This window comes from Microcaecilia unicolor, chromosome 1 (assembly GCF_901765095.1).
Source record: "Microcaecilia unicolor chromosome 1, aMicUni1.1, whole genome shotgun sequence".
In the NCBI taxonomy this organism is placed as follows: domain Eukaryota; kingdom Metazoa; phylum Chordata; class Amphibia; order Gymnophiona; family Siphonopidae; genus Microcaecilia; species Microcaecilia unicolor.
The window spans coordinates 217,653,297-217,677,164 of NC_044031.1; the positions used below are offsets into that span (position 1 = coordinate 217,653,297).

General features: G+C 40.6%; 1 protein-coding gene across 1 annotated transcript in view; it reads right to left on the reverse strand.

The window, feature by feature from the left end:
- Positions 1 to 23,868, reverse strand: part of PDE1C (phosphodiesterase 1C) — a 981,038-nt gene that overhangs the window by 117,832 nt on the left and 839,338 nt on the right. The window contains 1 exon segment of the mRNA XM_030204349.1: positions 17,430 to 17,501. Coding sequence (XP_030060209.1) covers positions 17,430 to 17,501 — 72 coding nt within the window.

Here is a 23,868-nt window from a genome sequence, read left to right on the forward strand (position 1 = left end):
CACTTTATGTGATCTGAAAAGAAACAATGGCTTAGCTTGGACAATTTGACACATTTTGTATTACTATTTGAAGCACTGATAATGCAATTGTTCAGTTCTTTCATACAAAACAATAATCAGTTATTTTGTCTTTTCTGCGTTTTGCTTCTTTGCTGCCAAAAGGCAGGCAATTTCAAATGAGTCTGGGATGTAGCAATATAGAAACAGACACTTACAAAGACAAAATAAGCATAAGAACATGCTTAAAACAATCAAAACAGTGTCACTTTGTAGGCTGACGATTCCCACTAAAGAAAAAAGTATATTACATGATGATGCAACTAAGACTGCATTTCCATTCTAGGAGGGAGCTGAAAAGAAATACAGAGGGTTGGACAGCATATTAATTTTTAGACAGCTTAACCTGCCAGTAAACAGGAAAGAAAACAGTTTTGGCACAGATACTGTATGATTCTGTTTTGGCACATGTACTCCAGAGTCGTATCCCCACATACCCCTGAACTTTCTTTGCTCACCACTCTCCTTCCCTGAAAAATAAACTTGTGATGCATTCATTATTATTGCTTTGGCACTAGGTTGGCTAAAGGGTTCTCTTGAAATTCTGATGCTTTTCTTTTGCTCATTTGAACTTTATTTGAATTACTGAAATAGAAGGAAGGAATTCATGTTCATGGCTCTTGATGATACATGACCTTGAGAGCTCCTGGGATGAATTCAGATTTCATGCATTGTTTTGTTAGGCTCTTGCTCACAGAAGTATGATAACCCATGCAAATTAACCTGGGTCATGTCAACTGAAAGGTGGTTAACTCATATGGGTTAATGAATCAGCCCTGTTTAAAACAGGGGGACTGCATTCATTAACATGCATGTGAATCCATGTTAAAGTCAAATGAATTTTGTTAATTTAATATAGGTTAGCAAACATGCAAGATGAGAGGCTCTAGTATTGAAACAGATTACAACATTTTTTAAAGGTTGCACATGGGGAGAGTGCAATTTTCAAAAGCCATTTGCTCATTTAAAATAATGAACACAACTTTGTATACATCATTTTTGCAGAGACATTCCCAGACCAAGGTTGGGGCTCAGGAGGTAACAACATGTGGTTTTCATCTGAAAAGCTATCTGAAGAAAACGTTTTGCATTTCAAAAAAATGCAAAATCATTAGATGAAAGTACCCATGCAGTTTGCACCTATCCACACAGTTGTGAAAATTGTCCCAATACTGCATAAAGAATCATCTTGAGAGGCTGTTTGTTTATCCTGTAGTCAGTGCTAAGGTTTACTGATACATAATGGGGCTCACATGAAGAGGACATTTGGTTAAAATTAATCAGATAAGAAAGATGACCAGACACAACCAGTTATCTTTAACCAAATAGTATTAGCACTAGTTACACAATAAGTGAGTACCAAACATACCTCTTGGTCCTCCTCCTTTCAACTGGTTGGCTTCTGACTGGGCTCTGAACTGCTTGCCCAAAAGGCCACCAGTCTCTCGGCCTGTGTTCTGAAAAGTGACATTTTTGTCCGGATGTAACTGGACAAATTGTTTGAATACTGGCACAATTAATACCACAATTAATACCACATAGAATGTAGGTACTAAAAAACTTAATTGCTAATTGTGGGGTACTCCATTCAGGTGGGTAAAATAAGGTGTACTGACAGTGCTCCTTGGTTTATAACAGATGACCATGACTGCAATTTCTGGTGTCAAGAGAATGAAAGGGAGAAGAAATAGGATAAGAATTAATACTGGGGGTAGGACACACCATGACACGGTCACTTCAAAAGGGTAATATTCTCCACTGAGGCAATGGTATTGGTTGAGGCTCCTGGATGCCGCTGGCCATTCAAAAATTAATCCTCTAATTATCCAGTAGAAAAAAAACCCCAGCTTGACCAATCCAGTCTGCTCAGTCTTCCTGTCTACTCTGCCCGTGGATGAATATACCCCAGATCTTCAAAAACAGAACAAGTTATTTTAATTCACAGCGTAGATCAAACTTGTACATCAAAGACCTGATACAGGCTGCGTTTTGGAACACACAGCACCTGTGTCAGGAGCCATGTGACAGAATTGATCCAAATATTAACATGCCCATTTTTGCTGCTCATTAGGCTACACCATATCAGTATTTTCATAAGGAGTTTGGATTGATTAATACTGTTACATGGCCCCTGACTCAGGAGCTGTGTGTCAAACATGACCCATTTTTGAAGGCTCCTGGTGTTTTATGTTTTAAGTTATGTATAGTATTTTCTGTTGGATTAATTGATTATGTATGTTTATTATTGCAATCCGCTTTGAACTTTGGAATATGCAGAAAAGAAGAGTACATAGGGGAGGAGTCCAAGATGACGGCTCAGGCTTGAGGCTCTGCTGCAGTTCGAGCTGAAATCTCTATTGCCTTTCGCGTATATTCCTTTTCAGATGCCGCATACTAAGAGAAAGGGGGTTGTAAAGGATCTACCGCCGTCGGCCCAAACACTTACCCCCAGTCAGCAAACACTCCAGCGGTTCATCACGAGTACCCCAGCAGTAACCGGCGAGAGGGACCCCGCTTATGGAGCTGTCGGAGGAGCGACATCTCCATTAGGGATCGAGACATCTCTATCCCCACCGGACCTTACTCCACCGCTTTGTCCTGCTATTCTTCGGGAAAGTGTGGAGGTCTCAATGGAGCCGGAAGTCGGTGACCAGAGGGCCTTAGAGGGCAGTACACAACCCCAGGAAGCAGAGATTACGATCATGGAGCCTTCTTCTGCTCCCCAAGCGGTGACTCTACAAACTATTTGGACTGCTTTACAACAGTTAACGGCTGCAGTAACAAAATCTTCTCAAGAAACGTCTTTAATGGTTAGTAAATTTGATTCCCTAACATCAGCACTTGAGAATGTTAAAACTGAATCGTTAACCCAAAAATCTGAAATCTCAAATTTGAAAACAGTAACGGAAACGTTGATAAAAGATAAAACTAGGGTTTCTTTAAAGCTGGAACAGATAGAAAATTATAACAGACGGTTGAACTTGCAGTTTCTAAATTTTCCTATTGTATTTGGAATTTCACCGATGGATTTATGGAAAAAATACCTATCTGAAGTTTTGGCTTATCCTCAAACTGCGGTTCCACCGATTAGTAAAATTTACTATCTACCTGAGCCTAAACAAACTAAGGTGACTCCAACAGATAACAACCAGGTCCCGAACTTTCAAGATATCTCAGCTTTCCTGGAAGATTCTATGACAGAGGTGTCCACTTGAAGGACGCTTCTAGTAACATTTGTTTTTGAACAAGACTCAAATGCTTTATTAAGATTGTACTTTAAGAATTCACATAAACTAGTTTGTGGTCAAAAAATTTGGATCTTCCAGGATGTGACTAGAACAACACAGGAACGTAGGAAAGCTTTTCTAGCTTACAAAGAAGAAGTTAAAGCAATGGGGGCTACATTTTTGGTAGCCTACCCATGCAAATGCTGTATAAAATATTTGGGTAACAAATATATCTTTTTTTAATTAGATCAGCTTAAATTGTTTATTGAAAATAAAAAGATGTCCAGGTAGGATGTGTTGAGTAGTTAAGTGTAAGAATGGAAAAGCTGGGGGTATAGAGCCAGGCCATCTTCTTCTTAATTTGAGTCTATCATTTAAATCTCCTCTTTTTTCTTTTCTTTCTCCTCCCCCAATAAGTATGGTGGTCTAAGGAAGCAATTGTTGTATTATTACTTGTTTGTTTATTTGTCTTTTGAGAATTTTCATTTCATTGATAAACAATGTAGTCTGTAAACTTATATGGCTGTATTACCATTTGTAAGTGAAATCTTGTAAATTTTGAAAAAAAATAAATAAAGTATTTAAAAAAAGAATAGGCAGAAAAGAAGTGTTTTAAATAAATAACCCATGTAGACAGTCTTCTTAGCCTATCCCCAGGCCACACTGGCACAGCCATGAACACATCTCCCTTCTCCACTCTCTGGAAACAGCAACATTTTAGAGTACCAAGGTAGCATTAAAATAATAGGAACAGCGAGAGCAGAGTGCAAACACACAACACTCAAAGGGATGGATTTCAAATATGCAAACTAGTAGAATGAGGAAATACCTGAAGAAAGAGGTGATGGGATGGGTAGACATGGGAGAAGCAGAAGGACAGTGGTCTAAGCTCAAGTAGCTACAACTATGGCAATAAATCTTTATGTACAGAAAGCAAATTAAAACAACAGAAAAAGGAAACCCATGACTCACTGAAAATTCACAGTTAGCCGCTAGCAGCTAGCTGGTTATATCATGCGATATAACTGGCTATGCCGATTTTCAGCACATCAGTGGCTAGGTTTGGTGTCCATAATTGGCCAGTTAAGTTTGAACTGGCAAAAAATAAAACGTATATTCGATGACGGTCACTGAAAACAGCCCAGCAATGAATATTTGGGTTCAGCACCAACTGCGAGAGTTAGCCAGGCTAACTCCCACGATCTGAATATCAGGCCCGCAGGATCCCTATATGGAGAAAGGTCTGAATCAAAACAAAACTAAGTGCTCAGATGGCAATTCCAGTAGTTGGGAAGTGCAATAAGGCTGTTATGTTTCTCGATAGTGAGCCCTTCGTTCTTAGTGGAATACTATGATAGACCAATCTCAGGCAAGCAGAACACATAAGAATATAAGAATAGCCATACCAGGTCAGACCAATGGTCCATCTAGCCTAGTAACCTGTTTCCAACAGTGGCCAAGCCAGGTCATAAGTATGTGGCAGAAACCTAAATCGTGGCAACATTCCATGCTACTAATTACAGGGCAAGCAGTTGCTCCCCCATGTCTGTCTCAATAGCTGACTACGGATGTTTCCTCCAGGAACTTGTCCAAACCTTTTTTAAACCCAGATACTCTAACCACTGTTACTACATTCTCCGACAAAGAGTTCCAAAGCTTAACTATTCGTTGAGTGAAAAATATTTCCTCCTATTTGTTTTAAAAGTATTTCCATGTAACTTCCTTGAGTGGTCTTTGTAATTTTGGAACGAGTAAAAAATCGATTTACATCTACTCATTCTACACCACTCAGGATTTTGTAGACCTCAATCATATCTCGCCTCATCCGTCTCTTTTCCAAGCTGAAGAGCCCTGACCTCTTTAGCCTTTCCTCATAGGAGAGGATTTCATCCCCTTTATCATTTTGGTCGCTCTTCTTTGAACCTTTTCTAATTCCGCTATATCTTTTTTGACATATGGTGACCAGAACTGAACGCAATACTCAAGGTGAGTTCGCACCATGGAGCGATACAGAGCCATTATAGTATTTTCGGTATCTTATTCACCATCCCTTTCCTAATAATTCCAAACATTCTATTTGTTTTTTTGGCCACCGTCACACACGTGGCAGGAACCAGGCAGGGTCAATGTCTGGAAACAAACACTGTATATACTACAGTATATAGACATATATAAGATTCAAAGGCCATCTCCTCAAAGACCATGGTGGTACTCTCAGATTACCAACCTTAGAATACTTTCTAAACATGAACCCTTGATACAGATAAAAAAAAGACTTTATGTGCTCACTTTCGTAACAAAAAATGTCATAAGGCAGCTGATGGACATTTTTCTCTCAAAAACGTCCCAGTTGCAATTTCGACACTCCAAGTTTAGATGTTTTTCACCACAGTTCATCCAAATTTCAAGTGGGCATGTTGAAGGCGAGTTTTGGGTGGGACATGGGTGGCATAAAAAAATAAGACAGTTTTCTGCAATAATGGAACAAAATGAAAATTCTAGGGTCAAAATTAAGATATTTTCAATCACAAATAAATGACAAAAAGGTGCACTAAATGACAAAATGACCATTACATATCAGGCTGTATGACAGCTTCAGATATGATAGCCATTTTTATTAGAACAGCAGGCAGGTCCCAGGAGTAGTCTGGTGGTGAGTGCAGTGGACTGTAGAGAAGGGGACCCAGGGCCACTTTAACCAGAACACTTGTGGTGGAACATGTGAGCTCTCTTAAACTTGCTAAATTACGTACTGTACTGACATAAAGGTGACACCTGCGAGCTTGAAGGCTATTGTAGTGGTATACAGTGAGGTACAGTAGGTTTTTCTCTGCTCCAGGAAGGTTCACATTACAATATAAGGGGGTTATGGTGAGATGTGCACCTGGGAACTTTTATGTGAAATCTACTGCAGTGCCCCCTAGACTTCTTTATCGCTCCACCTCCTTACATATCCATATCCTTTCTCTCACATCTCTTCTATCCCATTTACTCCTTGTTCATTTGTCCCATCATATACCTCCTTTGTTGTATTGTATTCTCTTGTTACTATGTAAGCCGCATTGAGCCTGCGATGAGCGGGAAAGCGCGGGGTACAAATGTAATAAATAAATAAATAAATAGACGGCCCCACTGCTCTTCTGGGATGTCTGTGTGGCCAGTCTACTAAGAATGATAGCCCCCAGACATCCCAATGGCTGATTTTTGTGCGTTTTTATGTTGGGTGTTTTTTCCCCCAAAATGGTCCCAAAAGAAAAATGCACTGAGCAAAAATGTCTAGAAAAAGGCAATTTTGAAACCAAAAAGATAGAGGTTTTTCAGGTTCAAAAAAGGCTAGGTTCACCAGTTGATTTTTGGACATAATTAGCAAAACGTCCAAAAATGGACTTAGATGTTTTATTGAAAATGCCCCTTCATATATCTTTCAGTTTTCTACCTGTGAATCACTTAGTAGTTCATGGCCATCAATGTAGGGCTGCCATTCCCAACCCAGTCCTCGGGTCACACCTAATCCCATTGGATTTTCAGGATATCCAGAATGAATATACATGAGATAAGATTTACACGTACTGCCTCAATTGCATGCAAATCTGACTCATGAATATTCATTGTGGATATCCTGAAAACTCAATGGGATTAGGTGTGACCCGAGGACTGGGTTGGGAATGGCTGCTGTAGAGGGAAAACATCTATTTTCCTAATTATAAATTAATATAAATGGCAGAGTAAGAGACTGCACTAGCTGGCACAGCTGAGATATAAACTTGTCCAAAATTTGTGGTTAAATTTCACAAATATAGCATGGGCAAACTTCATGGGCAAGTTATCAGACTTCCTTTGCAGGCTGGATATTTCAAAAGGCTTTTTAGTGGCAGCCATGTGAGAGAGTAATTTTATAAAGTCACGCCTAGGTAATGTGCATTTTCAAAAGTCTATTTTGCATCTATTTTATAAGTCAAACAGGCTGATATTCAGTGCTATTTAACCAGCCAGAAATGGCTCATGGACGATTAAATAGCATTTAGCTGGCTAACTACTAATAACCAGGAGGAGATAGATGGTTATCTCCGCTGAATATTCGCAATTAGCGCATAGTGGCTAACTGGCTATCCACGAATATGCAAGTGCTAGCTGGATAAGTTTAGCGGGCAAATCAGACTGCCTAAATAGCTGTCCTATCTTTGCCCGCTATTAACTGGCCTGCGCTGAATACTCACTTAGCCGGTTAAGTTTGAGCCAGCCATAAAAACCTCTGATATTCAATACTGGTCACTGAAAATGGCACAGCACAGCACAAACTCCTAGACACCAACTTGGTCATTACCACGAACACAGACATCCCATCTGCAGACAAACTTGCGAAGTATTTCAATGAAAAAATTGTAAGCCTAAGCAACACGCTACCTCAGAACAACACTGACATTGAAAACTTCTTTAATGAGTTGGACCCAACCATTGGAGAATACCTGGCAGACCGGACCTGGTTAAACCTTGCCCTCCTTACCATCGAAACAGCTACCCAGGCGGTTATTAGATTCTCCAACACTCACTGTAAAATAGATACCTGTCCCAGCTACCTTATGAAATCCACCCTTGACCGCTTCATATCAGACCTCACATCCCACCTAAATTACATGCTTCAGCAAGGCCTCTTCCCTAAGGAAAATGGCAATATCCTACTCACCCCGATACCAAAAGATACCAAGAAAAAAACAAATGAAATCACTAACTACTGTCCAGTAGAATTTATCCCATTGGTGGTCAAATTGATGGAAAGCATGGTAACCAAACAACTTACAGATTATGCAATCTGTCCCTAAAATCGAGTGTAATACCGGAAGACTGGAGGGTAGCCAATGTTACTCCGATTTTTAAGAAAGGTTCCAGAGGAGATCCGGGAAATTATAGACCGGTGAGTCTGACGTCGGTGCCGGGCAAGATGGTGGAGGCTATTATTAAGAATAAAATTGCAGAGCATATACAAAAACATGGACTGATGAGACAAAGTCAGCACGGATTTAGTGAAGGGAAGTCTTGCCTCACCAATCTAATGCATTTTTTTGAGGGGGTAAGCAAACATGTGGACAATGGGGAGCCGGTTGATATTGTATATCTGGATTTTCAGAAGGCGTTTGACAAAGTGCCGCACGAAAGACTCCTGAAGAAATTGCAGAGTCATGGAATCGGAGGTAGGGTATTATTATGGATTAAGAACTGGTTGAAAGATAGGAAGCAGAGAGTAGGATTGCGTGGCCAGTATTCTCAGTGGAGGAGGGTAGTTAGTGGGGTCCCGCAGGGGTCTGTGCTGGGTCCGTTGCTTTTTAATGTATTTATAAATGACCTAGAGATGGGAATAACTAGTGAGGTAATTAAATTCGCCGATGACACAAAATTATTCAGGGTCGTCAAGTCGCAGGAGGAATGTGAACGATTACAGGAGGACCTTGCGAGACTGGGAGAATGGGCGTGCAAGTGGCAGATGAAGTTCAATGTTGACAAGTGCAAAGTGATGCATGTGGGTAAGAGGAACCCGAATTATAGCTACGTCTTGCAAGGTTCCGCGTTAGGAGTTACGGATCAAGAAAGGGATCTGGGTGTCGTCGTCGATGATACGCTGAAACCTTCTGCTCAGTGTGCTGCTGCGGCTAGGAAAGCGAATAGAATGTTGGGTGTTATTAGGAAGGGTATGGAGTCCAGGTGTGCGGATGTTATAATGCCGTTGTATCGCTCCATGGTGCGACCGCACCTGGAGTATTGTGTTCAGTACTGGTCTCCGTATCTCAAAAAAGATATAGTAGAATTGGAAAAGGTACAGCGAAGGGCGACGAAAATGATAGTGGGGATGGGACGACTTTCCTATGAAGAGAGGCTGAGAAGGCTAGGGCTTTTCAGCTTGGAGAAGAGACGGCTGAGGGGAGATATGATAGAAGTGTATAAAATAATGAGTGGAATGGATCGGGTCGATGTGAAGCGACTGTTCACGCTATCCAAAAATACTAGGACTAGAGGGCATGAGTTGAAGCTACAGTGTGGTAAATTTAAAACGAATCGGAGAAAATTTTTCTTCACCCAACGTGTAATTAGACTCTGGAATTCATTGCCGGAGAACGTGGTACGGGCGGTTAGCTTGACGGAGTTTAAAAAGGGGTTAGATAGATTCCTAAAGGACAAGTCCATAGACCGCTATTAAATGGACTTGGAAAAATTCCGCATTTTTAGGTATAACTTGTCTGGAATGTTTTTACGTTTGGGGAGCGTGCCAGGTGCCCTTGACCTGGATTGGCCACTGTCGGTGACAGGATGCTGGGCTAGATGGACCTTTGGTCTTTCCCAGTATGGCACTACTTATGTACTTATGTACTTATATTATATAAACAAATTCTCAATATTACACGAATCACAGTCAGGCTTTCGCCCCCTCCACAGCACTGAAACAGTACTACTCACTCTTCTAGCCAAATTCAAGCAGGAAATAGCAATAGGCAAAAATATCCTTCTCCTCCAATTCGACATGTCTAGTGCATTTGACATGGTAAACCATAATATATTAATAAGATTACTAGATAAGTTCGGGATTGGTGGAAACATACTTAGCTAGATCAAGGGCTTCCTAATCACAAGAACATATCAAGTAAAATCAAATTCAAACATATCATCACCGTGGAAAGCAGACTGTGGAGAACCACAAGGATCACCGCTATCACCGATCCTATTCAGCCTAATGATGACCCCACTTGCCAAGTCCTTATCCAACCAAGGCCTTAACCCTTTCATATATGCAGACGATGTTACAATATACATTCCTTACAAAACCAAACTGACAGAAATCACCAACGAAATCAAGCTCAACTTGAACATCATGGACTCATGGGCAAATGCATTTCAACTAAAACTCAATAAAGAAAAAACACATTGTCTCATCCTCTCATCCCAACACAAAACGGACAACCCCACAAGTATCAACACCCCAGATCACACCCTTCCTATCTCAGACAGCCTGAAAATCCTCGGTGTTACAATAGACCGTAACTTAACACTAGAGAGCCAAGTGGCATCCACAACAAAGAAAATGTTCCACTCAATGTAGAAATTCAAACGCATGAAACAATTCTTCCCGAGGGAAACATTTTGCAACCTGATACAATCAATGGTAATAAGCCACGTAGACTACTGCAATGGAATTTATGCAGGATGTAAAGAACAAACCTTAAAGAAACTTCAGACCACTCAAAACATGGCAGCTAGGCTTATATTTGGAAAAACGCGATTTGAAAGTGCAAAACCTCTCTGCGAAAAACTACACTGGCTCCCAATCAAAGAACGCATCGCCTTCAAAATCTGCACCCTGGTTCACAAAATCATCTACGGTGAAGCCCCAAGATACATGACAGACTTGATCGACTTACTAATTAGAAACACATCTGAATCAACACGAACTTATCTAAATCTGCACTACCCAAGCTGCAAAGGACTTAAATACAAATCAACTTACGCATCCAGTTTTTCCAACATAAGCACACAACTGTGGAACGCATTACCAAAAGCCTTGAAAATGACGTACAACCACCTAAACTTCCGGAAATCACTAAAAACTAACTTGTTTAAAAAGGCATACCCTACCGATCCAATTTAAATGCCTGATCTCTGCAACACAACAAAACTAAAGCACATAATAGACATAACACAACTCTTCCGTTGCACGATTCCCTAATGTGGCTGTGCCACATGAACTTTACCTTACCACAACATAACTTTGTATTTGTTCACACCAGAGTCTGCAAACGCCTCTCCGGTACTATGTAAGCCACATTGAGCCTAAAAATAGGTGGGAAAATATGGGATACAAATGTAACAAATAATAATAATAATATCTGGGGTCAGCACCGAAAGCAGCACTTATGCAGGCTGCCTTCTGCAGTCTGAATATCGGGCCGAAAGTGTGTACCTATGTGACTATAAAATACTAGCATAGTTGCAAAGGAACAAATATACATACAGGTCCTGATATTCAGACCGCGGGCTCTCTCCTGCGGTCAGTGCTAAACCGGGATATTCAATGTAGAGAGCTGCACGGCTTCCGTCCCCGCGGGAATCCCGCGGAACCCGCGGGATTCCTGCGGGGACGGAGGCAGTTCCTGCGGGGTTCCCGCGGGGATGGAAGCAGTTCTGCGGGGTTCCCGCGGGGACGGAGGCAGTTCCTGTGGGGTTCCCACGGGGATGGAACCAGTTCTGTGGGCTTCCCGTAGAAGTGTAAGCTGCACCTGCACCAGCCTCTCATCTACCGAATACCAATCTATTTTGAGTGCTGTCTCCTCCTCCTCCTCCTCTTCTTCCTTGCTTTAACAGCATAAATGTGGAAAGTCTTCCATTAAGGAGGTGGTAGAGTCACATATGATGACGGAATTCAAAAAGGCGTGGGATGAACACAGAGGATCTCTAATTAGAAAATGGAAGTTATATAAAAAGCTAACCTTAAATGGCTGCATGTGTGCGGATGTGTCAAGTGACACTTAGATGGCAACTCTGGCTGTGATGAACTAGAGCTGATACCTGGCAGACTTGTATGGTCTCTGTCTCATACATGGCAATCTGGTTTAGGATGGGCTGGAAAGAGCTTAGACAGCAACTTCAGTGGCTGGAACATGAGGACAATGCTGGACAGACTTTTACGGTCTGTGTCCCACAAATGAGAAGACGAATAGACTGGAGTGAGCTTCAACGGCAACTCCAGTAGTTGGAACATAAGGATAGGGCCAGATAGACTTCTGTGGTCTTTGTTCCAGAAACACGGAAGAAAGACCATAATCAAGTATATAATATCACACTCGTTGATTTAATGATGACTTGATCATGAGTGGATGGACCATTCAGGTCTATTTGCTGTCACTTTGTTACTATTAATCCTCTTTGCTACCAGACTTGTGTCAGACCTCAGCTCTGACACAGGCACAAGAATCAGATGTCACCTAACCTACTGGCGCGTGCATGTGGCGGCCTCTCAGCACACACTGCCAGTAAATCAGAGACAAATCTTACATGTGCACACCAGAGTGTTCCAAGTTTCAGCTTCCACTCCTTCCTTGCCTACAGTGCTGTGGCTCAAATCCAGAGAGAGACTGAGGGAGCTGACTGGAACTTTCTTTTATGTACTATTAAATTCTTACGGGGATGGGTGGGGATGGGTTAACTTCTTACGGGGACGGGTGGGGACGGGTTGGGATGGTTTAAAGTTTTGCGGGGATGGGTGGGGATGGGTAAGATTCCAGTGGGGATGGGTGGGGACGGGTAAGATTCCAGCGGGGACGGGCGGGGACGGGTAAGATTTCTGTCCCCGTGCAACTCTCTAATTCAATGCCAGGACATTTCCGGTGACAGGCACTGAATATCCGGTTTAATTTTGGACAATCTGACTTTGACCAGCCAAGTTGATATTCAGCGCTGGCCGGTTAAAATCAGACCGGCCAAAGTTATTCCTATTGTAGAAGCCAAATATGGCCACCAAACTTGCCCGGTCTGCCTTTAACACAGCTTCACCTTGTATTTGTATACACCGGAGTCTGCAACTGCTCTCCGGCACTATCTAAGCCACATTGAACCTACAAAGAGGTGGGAAAATGTGGGGTACAAATGTAACAAATAAATAAATAAATAAAAGTTGGCGGATAGCCAGTTATATTGCGTGATATAACCGGTTACCTTTAAGCCTCTATCTGGCGATATTCAGTGCCGGATAGCCACCTAAGTGCCGTTTTAGCAGCCATTTTACTTTAAATATCGGGCGGACAGACACCAGCACTTGCAGCTGCTCAAGGGCTGGTGTAAATGTTAGCACATACTTTCCAGATGTATGCACGTAAATTAAGAAATGTTATCCTCTATGTTTGTAAGTGTCTATTCTGCCTTTGCTCTGTCCAAGCTCCAGCCCTGTGCATGCCCATAGTGAAAGTATACACCATGAAACTTACACATGTATTTTCATGCTGGTCGATACTTTATGAGAGCTTCTGAATGTATGTAAGTGGCCACTCACATGTGTAAATTATCAAAATGTATGTGCATTTTTACCGTGTAAACTAGAGGGCAATTTCTATAAGTGGGCAGCTCCCTTTAGGCACTCCAAGGCCATTGCAGTGACAGCCTATTCTATAATGGCAACCCAGTATCAGGACACCTTAATTCTAAGACCTCCATAGTTATACCAGTCATAGACTGGCCAGGACCCACATAAGATCCAGCAGCTAACACCTAGAGAATTAGCCCTGGATTTTCAATGTTGGTGCCTGGACATACACTGGCATTGAATATATGGGGCTAATTTTTGGCCACAGCGGGCTAAATATCGACCGGATTATATGCAAACTGTACTATATAGTACCATACAAGATCATCCACACCGCTGCAATGTTACAATCATTAAGGAGCTTGTAGTTAAAGACTGAGCTGTAGAAAAATTAAGTGAAGATTTGTTAGGAACTGGGCAACATTCTGGGTAAGGGGGAGCCTATTCTGAAAGGATGGGCTCCACCTTAACAAGGGTGGGACCAGGCTGCTGGCATCAACATTTAAAAAGGAGATAGAGCAGCTTTTAAACTAGAGACTGGGAGAAGGCCGACAATCTCTCAAAAGCGCATGGTTCGGAATAAGGTATCTTTTAAAGATATCACCAAAACAGGGAATATAGGGTATCCTGATAGTAAGGTTGCAAAAAAGACTGTAGTAGATCAGGTGTCCTTAAATAAAAATAAAAATCAGACAAAAGATTGCAAATTAATACTGTCAAGTACTGAGCATGATGTAAATAGGAACAACAAACATAGTTTGAAATGTCTATATGTGAATGCCAGAAGCCTAAGAAATAAGAAGGGAGAGTTAGAATATATTGCACTAAATGAAAAATTAGATATTATAGACGTCTCTGAGAACTAGTGGAAGGAGGATAACCAGTGGTACACTGTCATACTGGGGTACAAATTATATCATAGTGATAGGGTGAATTGAATCGTTGGAGAGGTAGCACTGTATGTTAAGGAGGGCCTTGAATCAAATAGTTGGAAAATTCTGCAGGAAACAAAACACATCTTCGAATCCCTGTGGATTGAAATTCCATGTGTAAAGGGGGAAAGGATACTGATAGGAGTGTACTACCGTCTGCCTGGCCAGGATAAACAGAGGGATTTAGAAATGTTATCGGAAATTAGGGAGGCTAACAAACTGGGCAACACGATAATGATGGATGATTTCAATTACCCTGATATTGACTGGGTAAATGTAACATCAGACATGCTAGGGAGGTAAAATTCCTTGACAAAATCAAGGATTGCTTTATGGAGCAGTTGGTACAGGAGCTGACGAGAGAAGGAAAAATTCTAGACCTAGTCCTTAGTGGAGCGCAAGATCTGGTGCGGGAGGTAATGGTGATGGGGCCGCTTGATAACAGTGATCATAACATGATCAGATTTGATATTAAGTATAATCAGGAAATCCAATACGTTAGCGTTTAACTTTCAAAAAGGAGACTATGATAAAATGAGAAGAATGGTGAAAAGAAAACTTAAAGGAGCAGCTGCAAGGGTCAAAAATTTACATCAGGCATGGATGCTGTTCAAAAATACCATCCTGGAAGCCCAATCAAATATATTCCATGTATTAAAAAAGGAGGGAGGAAGACCAAACGACAGCCAGCATGGTTAAAAAGTGAGGTGAAGGAATCTATTAGAGCTAAAAGAAAATCCTTCAGAAAATGGAAGAAGGAACCAACTGAAATTAATAAAAACAGCATAAGGAATGTCAAGTCAAATGTAAAGCGCTGATAAGGAAGGCAAAGAGGGACTTTGAAAAAAAGATTGCGTTGGAGGCAAAAACATATAGTAAAACTTTTTTTTTAGGTATACTAAAAGCAAGAAGCCGGCATAAGAATCGGTTGGACCGCTAGATGACCGAGGGGTAAAAGGGATGATCAGGGAAGACAAAGCCATAGCAGAAAGAATAAATGAATTCTTTGCTTCGGTCTTCCCTGAGGAAGATTTGGGAGAGATACCGATGCCAGAAATGGTATTCGAAGCTGATGAGTCAGAGAAACTGAATGAAATCTCTATAGTGGCCTAATGGTCCTGGGGAACTGAGGAACTGAGTTCGATTCCCACTTCAGGCACAGGCAGATCCTTGTGACTCTGAGCAAGTCACTTAACCCTCCATTGCCCCATGTAAGCCGCATTGAGTCTGCCATGAGTGGGAAAGCGCAGGGTACAAATGTAATAAAAATAAAATAAACCTAGAGGATGTAATGGCACAATTTGACAAATTGAAGAGTAGAAAATCTCCTGGACTGGATGGTATTCATCCCAGAGTACTGAGCACATTCAAAAGCACGGATTAATGAGACAAAGCCAACATGAATTTAGTGAAGGGAAATCTTGCCTCACCAATCTACTACATTTCTTTGAAGGGGTGAACAAACATGTGGATAAAGGTGAGCCAGTTGATACTGTGTATCTGGATTTTCAAAAAGCATTTGACAAAGTACCTCATGAAAGACTCCAGAAGAAATTGGAAAGTCATGGGATAGGAGGTAGTGTCCTATTGTAGATTAAAAACTAGTTAAAGGATAGAAAACAGAGAGTAGGGTTAAATGGTCAGTATTCTCAATGGAGAAGGGTAAACAGTGGGGTTCCTCAGGGGTCTGTGCTGGGACCGCTGCTTTTTAACATATTTATAAATGATCTAGAGATGGGAGTAACTAGTGAGGTAATTAAATTTGTTGACAACACAAAGTTATTCAAAGTTGTTAAATCGTGAGAGGATTGTGAAAAATTACAAGAAAACCTTACTAGACTAGGAGACTGGCTGTCTAAATGGCAGATGACGTTTAATGTGAGCAAGTGCAAAGTGATGCATTAGGGAAAGAGGAACCTGAATTATAGCTACATAACGCAAGGTTCCACATTAGGAGTCACCGACCAAGAAAGGGATCTTGGCATCGTTGTTGATGATATGTTGAAATCCTCTGCTCAGTGTGCTGCGGTGGCAAAGAAAGCAAATAGAATGTTAGGTATTATTAAGAAAGGAATGGAAAACAAAAGTGAGGATGTTATAATGCCTTTGTATCGGTCCATGGTGCGTCTGTACCTCGAATATTGTGTTCAATTCTGGTCACCGTATCTCAAAAACGATATAGTGGAATTAGAAAAGGTACAGAGAAGGGTGACAAAAATGATAAAGGGGATGGGACGACTTCCCTATGAAGAAAGGCTGAAGCATCTAGGACACTTCAGCTTGGAGAAGAGAAGGCTGAGGGGAGATATGATAGAGGTCTATAAAATAATGAGTGGAGTGGAATGGGTAGTTGTGAATTATTTGTTTACTCTTTCCAAACATACTAGGACTAGGGGGCATGCGATGAAGCTACAAAGTAGTAAATTTAATACAAATTGGAGAAAATGTTTCTTCATTCAACGTTTAATTAAATTCTGGAATTTGTTACCAGAGAATGTGGTAACGGCGGTTAGTTTAGCGGGGTTTAAAAAGGGTCTGGATGGCTTCCTAAAGGAAAAGTCCATAGACCATTATTAAACTGACTTGGGGAAAATCAACTGCTTATTTCTGGGATAAGCAGCATAAACTGTATTGAGCTTTTTTGGTATCTTGCCAGGTATTTGTGACCTGGATTGGCCACTGTTGGAAACAGGATGCTGGGCTTGATGGACCTTTGGTCTGTCCCAGTGTGGCAATACTTATGTACTTATAACTTCCTTAAAGTTAATGAACCGGGGCGTGAGGACAGCAATGGAACTGAGATCTTCAATATTAAAGGTTCTATGCTACACTTCTACAGCCCACTGTAAATAAATTTGTAGTGTGATAATTGCTTGCGGTCAGCTAAATGAGAGAGAATAACTACAGTGGAATCTAGAATAGAAATTCTCATTATTTCTCATATCGTAGCATCTCTGTACTTTGTTTCCGTTCAGCCTCTCTATGACATAGCAAAGTAGATGCAGATGAATTCAATTGCACATATTCTAAGACAATAACTCCTACTTGGTAAATAACATCATATATAATTTAACAGCATATAACTTATCTTGTTGTTATGGACTGTAGCTTCTGGAGTCAGGAAAAAATGCGCAATCGAGACTACATTCTTACCGTCTACTTTCTTTATTTCATTCTGAAGGCTGGACTGATCTATCTTCTTAGTACTGTCATCTTTCAGCTCGCCTAAAAGAGAATATGCAAGTAAGCCATTTTTCCTATAAGAATGGCAGGAGATGGAATATAAGTATGTATAAATAAAACAACTAAAAATGAAATTAAAAAAGGAACCCTCCAAATAAAAAGCCTTTATTCTTTAACAAACTGGTATTTACATAGGTTAAAATTATATCTATCAAAAAAAGGAAATAATAATATTGTAAGTTGCCAAAAATGGTAATGTATGTTTGTGTGTACTTTCTATAAAACCATGAGGATCATGCATCATGTGTGTACTCAGATTCACCACAGACAGAACAGAGGTCTACAGCATGAAGATCCTGCTTAAAGATCAATGCAGAATTTAAGGAGAGGAGGAGAAGCAGCAGCAGCAAAAGAATAATCTTGAGAGGACAGAGGCATGATGGAACTCTTGCACAGATGAATGATGTTAGACTGCCAAGCCAGCAAGTGGCAGTATACCATACAGTACAGAATAGCAGAGATAGAGAAAAACATTTATCTTGATAGGACTCAGAATAGCCACATCAACCAATTCTAGGAGAGAGACTTTTTTGGCCAGTCCAGGTTCTGAACTTCTATCACATTAGAGTGGCCAATGTAACGTTGATTTAAAAAGAAAAGGTTCCAGAGGCGATCGGGGAAATTATAGACTGGTGAGCCTGACGTAGGTGCAGGGCAAAATGCTAGAGACTATCATGAAGAACAAAATTACAGAGCAAATTCAGAAGCATGGATTAATGAGACAAAGCCAACTTGGATTTAGTGAAGGGAAATCTTGCCTCATCTCTATTACATTTCCTTGAAGGGGTGAACAAACATGTGGATAAAGGTGAGCCGGTTGATATTGTGCATCTGGATTTTCAAAAGGCATTTTACAAAGTATCTCATGAAAGACTCCAGAGGAAATTGAAGACTCATGGGATGGGAGGTAGTGTTTTATTGTGGATTAAAAACTGGTTAAAAGACAGAAAACAGAGAATAGGGTTATATGTTCAGTATTCTCAATGGAGAAGGGTAGATAGTGGGGTTCACCAGGGGACTGTGCTGGGACTGCTGCTTTTTAACATATTTATAAATGATCTAGAGATGGGAGTAACTAGTGAGAAAATTGAAAATTTGCTGTTGACACAAAGTTATTCAAAGTTGTTAAATCAGAAGAAGATTGTGAAAAATTATAAGAGGACCATACAAGACTGGGAGACCGGGCAACCAAATGGCAGATGACATTTAATGTGAGCAAGTGCAAAGTGAAACATGTGGGAAAGAGGAACCCGAACTATAGCTATGTAATACAAGGTTCCACATTAGGAGTCACCGACCTAGAAATGGATCTAAGTGTCATCGTTGATTATACATTGAAACCCTCTGCTCAATGTGCAGCAGTGGCTAAGAAAGCAAATAGAATGTTAGGTATTATTAAGAAAGGAATGGAAAACAAAAATGAGGACATTAAAATGCCTTTGTATTGCTCCATGGTGTGACCACACTTTGAATATGGGTGCAATTCTGGTCATCGAATCTCAAAAAAGATATAGTGGAATTAGAAAAGGTACAGAGAAGGATGACAAAAATGATAAAGGGGATGGGATGACTTCCCTATGAGGAAAGGCTAAAGTGACTAGGGCTCTTCAGTTTGAACAAAAGATGGCTGAGAGGAGATATGATAGAGGTCTATAAAAATAACAAGTGGAGTAGAATGGGTAGACATGAATCATTTGTTTACTCTTTCCAAAAATACTAGGACAAGGGGGCATGCAATGAAGCTACAAAGTAGTAAATTTAAAACAAATCTGAGAAAATATTTCTTCACTCAGCATGTAATTAAACTCTGGAATTCTTTGCCAGAGAATGTTGTAAAAGCAGCTAGCTTAGCAGGGTTTTAAAAAGGTTTGGATAGCTTCCTAAAAGAAAAGTCCATAAGCATCCACTGTTTTCTCACCATATACAACTGTCAAAGCAGGGGGAAAGATGTGTGTCCTCAATCTGTAAGCCTCGGGCATCAATGCATTCAAATTCACAACGAGATAGTCGTATGGTTTTCTGGTAGCGTCTTCGAAGGCCTCGAGAAAGAAACGCATCTTGCCTGGAAACATTTGTCTGGTGAGAACAGTTATCTGCTGTTTATCTCTCGGATTCTTAAACAACATCATATATTTTGTATTTGAGGTGATGGTGCGGCATGTTCTGCCTTGACAAAAGATATTTTGGTTGATATATATTTAAATTTCTGTGGTGTGTATATTTGGTAAAGGCTTTTTCAATCTCATCATTTTAGAACCAGTCTCCATAAAATCATCAACGATGACTAGATTTACTTTACAGAGCGGAAACAACAGGTCATCGTTAAACGTCACCAGCACTGAATCCATAAAATGTATAAATGGGTAACGGTATGACAATTCTTCATACATAGGTTGCCAACAGGTGGAACACCATCGATTTGATCAGGTTTCACGCTGAACGTAAGATCGGTATGTTCTAACAATTTTTTAACAAAGAAACTTTTACCACTATTGGAGGGCCTCCCCTATGATGCATGCCTTACAGTTATATCCACACTTCTTGGAAGGGCAGAGCCAGAATTCTGTGTAAGTTTGTTGATGGCTAGGGAAAAGGGGAGGGGGTCAAGGTGGAGGGTGCAGACTTAGGCAGGAAACAGCTCATAGGCTTCTGCCTGTATTAAGGGATCTGAAAGCAAAGCGTGCTTGCTGAAAAGCTGAGAGAAACTAGCTCTGCAGGGCAAAAAAAGGGAGGTGGTGTTTACTCTTAAAACAGCTTGGCTTTTGTCTATATGCATCCTTTAAAGCAAAGAGGAGGAGGAGGAGGAGGACGGTTGATCCTTTAGTTTTAAAACCTAAAACAGCTGGGCATCATTATAATAATGGGTGATTTCAATTATCCCAATAATGATTGGATAAATACTACATCAGGGAGCACTAGGGAGGTAAAATTCTTAGATATAATAAATGACTACTTCTTGGAGCAACTGGTCCAAGAACCAGCAAGAAGGGGAGCTATTTTAGCTCTAGTCCTTAGTGGAATGCAGGGCATGGTAAAGGGGGTAATGGTGTTGGATTTGCTGGGAAACAGTGATAATAACATGATCAAATTTGAGCTGATGTCTGGAGTGAAGTCATTAAAGAATTGTACTGTAGCAGAATTCAATTTTTGAAAGGGTGACTATGACAGAATGAGGAAAATGGCTAAAAAGAAGCTGAAAGGGTTGGCCGCAAAGGTTTAAAAATACCATTGTGTATAGGATCTGGAAGAAGCTGTTGGAAATGGACATAACCTTGAAACAATCATCAGAGGAGGTAAAGTCTTTGAGTTTAAAAGTACAGGAGGTGAAGAGCTCCCTAGATACTGTGAATCAAGATTTTTCATTAAAAATTGAGGCCTTACAGAAAGAGACCAAGCAAATAGACGAATTCAAGGTGGCTGTGATTAAGGATACTATGGACTTAAGAAGGAAGTTAGAACAAGTTCAGAATTACAATAGGAGATTAAATCTTCGAGTTTTAAATTTTCCAAGGATGTTGGGTGTATCTCCAAAAGATATGTTTTGTAGATGTTTGAAAGAAAATTTACAATTTCCTCAAGAAGTGTTTCCCCCATTGAATAAGATTTATTACATACCAACTACGATGAAAAGAACAGATACAGAAAATCCATCAGACTTACAAAATGTTACAGCCATTTTGGAACAGACAATTGAAGAAGTACCTGAAAGAGGGACTTTGATTGCCTCATTTGTTTTTCAGCAGGACTTAAACGCAATAATGCGTCTTTACTTTAAATCATCCAATCGGATATTTCCGGGCCAGAAGATCTAGCTTTACCCAGATGTAACTAAATTTACTCAGGAGAAACGGAAAAAATTTCTTTCTATGAGGTCTAAAGTTGTGGAATTAGGGGGCTCTTTCCTCCTGGCATACCCTTGCAAATGTATTATTAGATTAAATCAGGTAAAATATGTATATTATATGCCTGATCAACTCCAGACCTTCCTAGATGGTAAATAGCTGCAGAGATATAAAATTAAGGGACATACGGAACCATAATTACTTCTAAATGCTATTGAAAAACAGTGTTAAACTTCACTCATTCCTACCCCCCCCCCCCCCCTTCTTTAACTAGAGGTCTAATGAAGCCAATTGATGTTTTGTTTTGCTATTGATGTGGTAGTTTTTCCTTTGTTATTAAGTAATTACTGGCTGTATTACACTATGCAGTGCTGGTATCTCTGTAAAGTATATAAAATTAATAAAAATTATATGACTATAAAAAAATACCATTGTGTAAGCCCAGACCAAATGTATTCCACACATTAACAAAGGTGGAAAGAAGAGCAAACAACAGCTAGTGTGGTTAAAAGATAAAGTGAAAGAAGCTATTAGATCCAAAAGAGCATGCTTCAAAGAATGGAAAAAGGATCCGAATGAAGAAAATAAGTAAAATAAGCACTGTCAAGCTAGATGCAAACCACTGATAAAGAAGGCTAAAAGAGGATATGAAGAAAAACTTGCCGTGTAGACAAAAACTCTTAGTAACACCTTTTTCAGGTACATCAGAAGCAGAAAGCCTGTGAGGAAATCCATGGGAACGTTAGATCATGAAGGAGCAAAAGGGGCACTCAGGGAGGACAAGGCCATAGTGGAGAGATTGAATGAATTCTTTGCTTTGGTCTTTACGGAAGAAGATGAAGAGATCTACCTGTACCGGAAATGGTTTTCAAGAGTGATGATCAGGAGGATCAGAAAGAAATCTCGGTGAACCTGGAAGATCTACTTAGCCAAATTGACAAGTTAAAGAATGATAAATCATATGGATCAGATGGCTCATCTGTTGTTAGTTTTATGTTTATGGTTTTATCATTTTATTTCATTGAATTTTTGTATTTTTGGAGATTTTGAACTAACTAGTGCCTCCTCTCTGAGCTGATATTGCTTTTGTTTGCATTTCCACACCTTCCTCATTCTGATGACATCATGCAATTAACGCCTATGTTTACTAAGTCGCACTGTGGGCGCATTAGTGTTTTTAACACACGCAAATGGTTTCTTTTTATTATTATTAACATTTGTATAGCGCTACCAGATGCACGCAGCGCTGAATGTGCGCTAAACGCTAAAGCGCCCATAGAAATGAATACATGACTTACCATTTAACACACAAAACAAAATCCCCAGGCCCAAAATCCCCCCACCCCTACCAACCCTAACCCCCAACAATACTCTTCCCCCTTCCTCCCAAAAATACCCCATCCCATGGTTAGAATGTCAAACTCCCACAACTCAAGGATCAAAGAAAAAAGAGAGTAAGGAGATCTCCTGTGGGAAGAAAACAGGAGAGTAAACGAGTCAACCCCCCTCCCCCAGCTAACCCAACTACACCACTTCCCAGCTAAGCAAATAGGAAAAGAAAAAAACCACACGCAAAATGTCACTAGATTAATCACACTCGCATATCTATTAACCCAAACCATGCATACCCCAGCTGCTCTGGTAACACTCCACAATCACACAAAAATACTCATCATAGTCAATACTGCTAAAACACCATGAAATCCAAGGTAGACATGTCCTACAGACAAATGCAGTTTCTCCAGGTCAATAGTCAGAAAGTCCAAACTGAAGAAAGTCCTCCAGGGGCCATAAAACTGAAATCAAGAGGGTTCTTCCTTAGCACTACGAGTAAACCTTTTGCCCTTATTTGGGGGTAAAGCCAATTGCTTAACTTTCACTGTTGAGAAAGAGGCAGCCTTCGGTCCTAAAGGCACCTCAGATACCAGGGCTGGCATCCCACAACAGATTCCAGGCCTTCTCAGGTCTTCTGGCACGACACAGTGTACCCTTTACTGGAAAACATACAGCCAGAGGAAAGGCCCATCAATATTTTACTTGTGCTTTCTACAACACCACAAGCACTGGTTTAAACTCACAGCGCTTGGTCAGCATGAAAGTGGATGAGTCCTGGTACATAGAGATAGATGCATCTTGAAAGGTCAAAGTTGTGTTGGCACGAGCTTTCTGATGAACTACTTCTTTATCCACATACCTCGTGAAACGCACCACTATGTCTTACGGCTGATTATCCAACACAGCTCCTAGAGCCTAATGAGCCCAATCCAGCTTAATGTCGGGTGCGTGTTCACCCATCCCCAGCAATTGACAGCATAGCACCTGCACTATTTTGGGACATCCATCTAATTATTATTCTCGGGTACTCCCCGAAAATAGAGGTTCTTTCGCTGGCCCCTGTTTTTGATATCATCCATTTTATAGTGCAAGTCATTTAACTGCGTCTCCAGTGACGTGCATTTAATTTGCAAGTCCAGCATGAATTTCCCTTGGCCTTCAACCTACGCCTC